At 53.6% G+C, this 2,716-nt stretch overlaps 1 protein-coding gene across 1 annotated transcript; it reads left to right on the top strand.

Annotated features, from left to right (window-relative positions):
- The first annotated feature begins 600 nt into the window (after window positions 1-600).
- On the top strand, window positions 601-1,912 carry LOC124699692 (myb-related protein 308-like). The gene is made up of 3 exons (XM_047231951.1): window positions 601-906; window positions 1,031-1,160; window positions 1,611-1,912. Exons 1-3 carry the CDS (start codon window positions 774-776, stop codon window positions 1,828-1,830), a joined length of 483 nt encoding a protein of 160 aa, XP_047087907.1. The 5' UTR covers window positions 601-773; the 3' UTR covers window positions 1,831-1,912.
- The last annotated feature ends 804 nt before the right edge of the window (window positions 1,913-2,716 follow it).

Genomic DNA, 2,716 nt, shown 5'->3' with positions numbered 1-2,716 from the left:
GTAAAGAAACGGATTAAGAAATCAGATGGCAGATCGACTGATTGTTCCTCAAAAAAATTTGCTCCAATCAAAAAATACGGATCAATAGTGCTCCTTTTATGTTCTTCAGCTAATCTTTATAAAAAATACAAGTCAATCACCACCCAAAACCCCAAAGCGCCACAATCCAACCCCATTCCATTGGATGTGCTGCACCTACTAGCTAGCCAACTCCCCTCGTGTAGGCTCGCCGGGTACACCTACCAAGCATCTCCGCTCCAAAGAAAAACTAGTACTCGCAAAACAAACAGAACAAAACAAAACGAAAAATAAAGGGAGAAGGAATAAAAAAAACAAGAGAGGGAGGGGAGGGGAATAGGACAAGCGGCGGTGGATCGAGTAGAAGAAGCAGCAGCATGCCTACCTACCAAATCCAGGCCTAGGGCTTTGCAACCACTCGCCCCACCTCCCCCCTCTTCCTCTTCCCCTCTCATCGCACCAACTCGGTCAAATGGCCCTCAGGGATCCGCGTCAATGGGGGCCCTTCTGCCTCTCCTCTCTCCCCTCCTCGTATATAAAACCAACTACCCATCCACACACCCTCGCCTCTCCTCTCCTCTCTCCTCCGTGTTCACAGAAAGCTCGCTCCCACACACACCACCACCGCTACCAACAACACACCGCTCCTCCTTTTCCTCCACAACAACAACAACAACATATATCTGTTATTACTCGGGTGCGGCGGCGCGCGGCGGATTTCGTATACGTACGTCCTTGCCGACGGCGGCGGCGGCATGGGGAGGTCCCCGTGCTGCGAGAAGGCGCACACCAACAAGGGCGCCTGGACCAAGGAAGAGGACCAGCGCCTCATCGCCTACATCAAGGCCCATGGCGAAGGATGCTGGAGATCCCTACCCAAAGCCGCAGGTATATATCTTGTATGTATTTCTTGAGAGAGAGAACCCACCTCTATGTGCTCAACCTAAACGGCCTGCCGGCTATGGCGGCGTGACGATTGGGAGTGACGTGTACGAATGTCATGGTGGTGCAGGGCTGCTGCGGTGCGGGAAGAGCTGCAGGCTGCGGTGGATCAACTACCTCAGGCCGGACCTCAAGCGGGGCAACTTCACCGAGGAGGAGGACGAGCTCATCATCAAGCTACACGAGCTGCTCGGCAACAAGTAAGATTATATTCTCTCTTTTTTTTTCCTGATCTCCGGGATGGGTCGATCGACGCTGCTGTTTCTTATCATGCCGTGCCTGCACAGGTGGTCGCTGATCGCCGGGAGGCTGCCGGGGAGGACGGACAACGAGATCAAGAACTACTGGAACACGCACATCAAGCGCAAGCTCCTCGCACGGGGCATGGACCCGCACACCCACCGCCCGCTCAATGCCATCGCCATGCCCGGACAGCAGCTCCGGGCCGCGCACGAACGACAACACTTTGCCGCCGCTCCAGGCAGCAGCCACCACCACTTCCAGCAGCAGCCGCAGCAGGATCTCTCCAGCTCCGCCGAGCCAGCCTGCAGCCACAGCAGCGAAGACGACGAGCCGTCCGGGTCCGGCGCCACGCCGCCGCCGCCGCCGACAGGACGGCACCTCGGCATCGACCTCAACCTCTCCATCAGCCTCGCGCCCTACCAGGCGGATGACGAGCCAGCGGTGAAGCAGGAACCCGCGGGCCACAATGCCGCGGTGTGCCTGTGCCTGAACCGCCTCGGGCTCCAGGGCGCCGCCGAGGGGTGCAGCTGCGGGGGCGCCGCCGCCGCTTCTTCCTCCATGCAGCAGCAGCAGGCCAGCACGCAGCGCATGTTTAGATTCATCGCACCACTAGAGGGAGGCCAATAGTAGCACCAGTAACACTAGTAACAGTGACATCGGACATACTGCTTTTTAACTAAAGACACACATGCTTAATTAATTAACTACTCCAGCTTTTAGTAGTCTCTCTGTAACATGCATGTTCATGAGGAAATCTACTCTTCTCTCTGTTAAATTGCACCTAGCTAGCATATGGGCCAAAGCCGACCATGCATGCATGCATCATCATCTAGGTGACAGAGTTCATGAGACTAGCTAGTACTTTTTTTTTCCTTTATAACCTGCAATCTCTTTCTTTTTGTGCGTACTGTAGGAAGTTCATCATATCCCACTAGATGAGATCTAATTAAGCATACCCTTGATTTTGGGAAGTTTGGCTCATCATCTAGGGAGGGAGGGAGTGAGTGCTGCACACTGATGAAAGTGAGAGTGAGTGCTACTGGTGGTTATGGGAAGTTAGGCCCTTGAATGTCTGCGAGCACATGACATGACCATCCAGTCACCAGTGAACATGTTAGTTATTTATGCATAAAAAAAAAGTTGGTCCTGTGGAGAGGGAGAGTGGGGAGCATGTGTGAGATGCCCTTTCTTCCTGGTTAGGTAGGTAGGTAGAAGGTATGGGAGAGGTGTTAATGGAGAAGAGGGATAAAGCGGCATGGAGGAGCGAGAGAGGGGCATGGATTGAGGAGCTTTTTTGGTTTAGTTAATGGACTTAATGGTCAGAGCTCGGCGTGTCCTGTGTCTGGCCGTCTTGAGGGGTGGATGGTGGTGGTTGGTGGGCTAGTGTAGTTTACTTTATCCATGGATCAGTACTATAGTTAATCTAATCCAGCTTCCGAGTTTGGGCAGGGTGTGGGGTTAGTCAGGTGACCTCAGAGATTAAAGCACAGACAGGGTATCAGTAGTCTCTCTG

The sequence above is a fragment of the Lolium rigidum genome, chromosome 3 (genome assembly GCF_022539505.1).
Source record: "Lolium rigidum isolate FL_2022 chromosome 3, APGP_CSIRO_Lrig_0.1, whole genome shotgun sequence".
NCBI classification, from domain to species: domain Eukaryota; kingdom Viridiplantae; phylum Streptophyta; class Magnoliopsida; order Poales; family Poaceae; genus Lolium; species Lolium rigidum.
The sequence above is the reverse complement of the archived record's forward strand: the minus strand, read 5'-3'. Positions and strand labels throughout refer to the sequence as shown.

Bases quoted from the DNA above. Each gene is read 5' to 3' on its own strand.
- LOC124699692 (XM_047231951.1), top strand. From the start codon at position 774: ATGGGGAGGTCCCCGTGCTGCGAGAAGGCGCACACCAACAAGGGCGCC. The intron at 907-1,030 runs GTATATATCTTG...ATGGTGGTGCAG, and splicing joins ATCCCTACCCAAAGCCGCAG to GGCTGCTGCGGTGCGGGAAG. The intron at 1,161-1,610 runs GTAAGATTATAT...CCTCTCCATCAG, and splicing joins CACGAGCTGCTCGGCAACAA to CCTCGCGCCCTACCAGGCGG.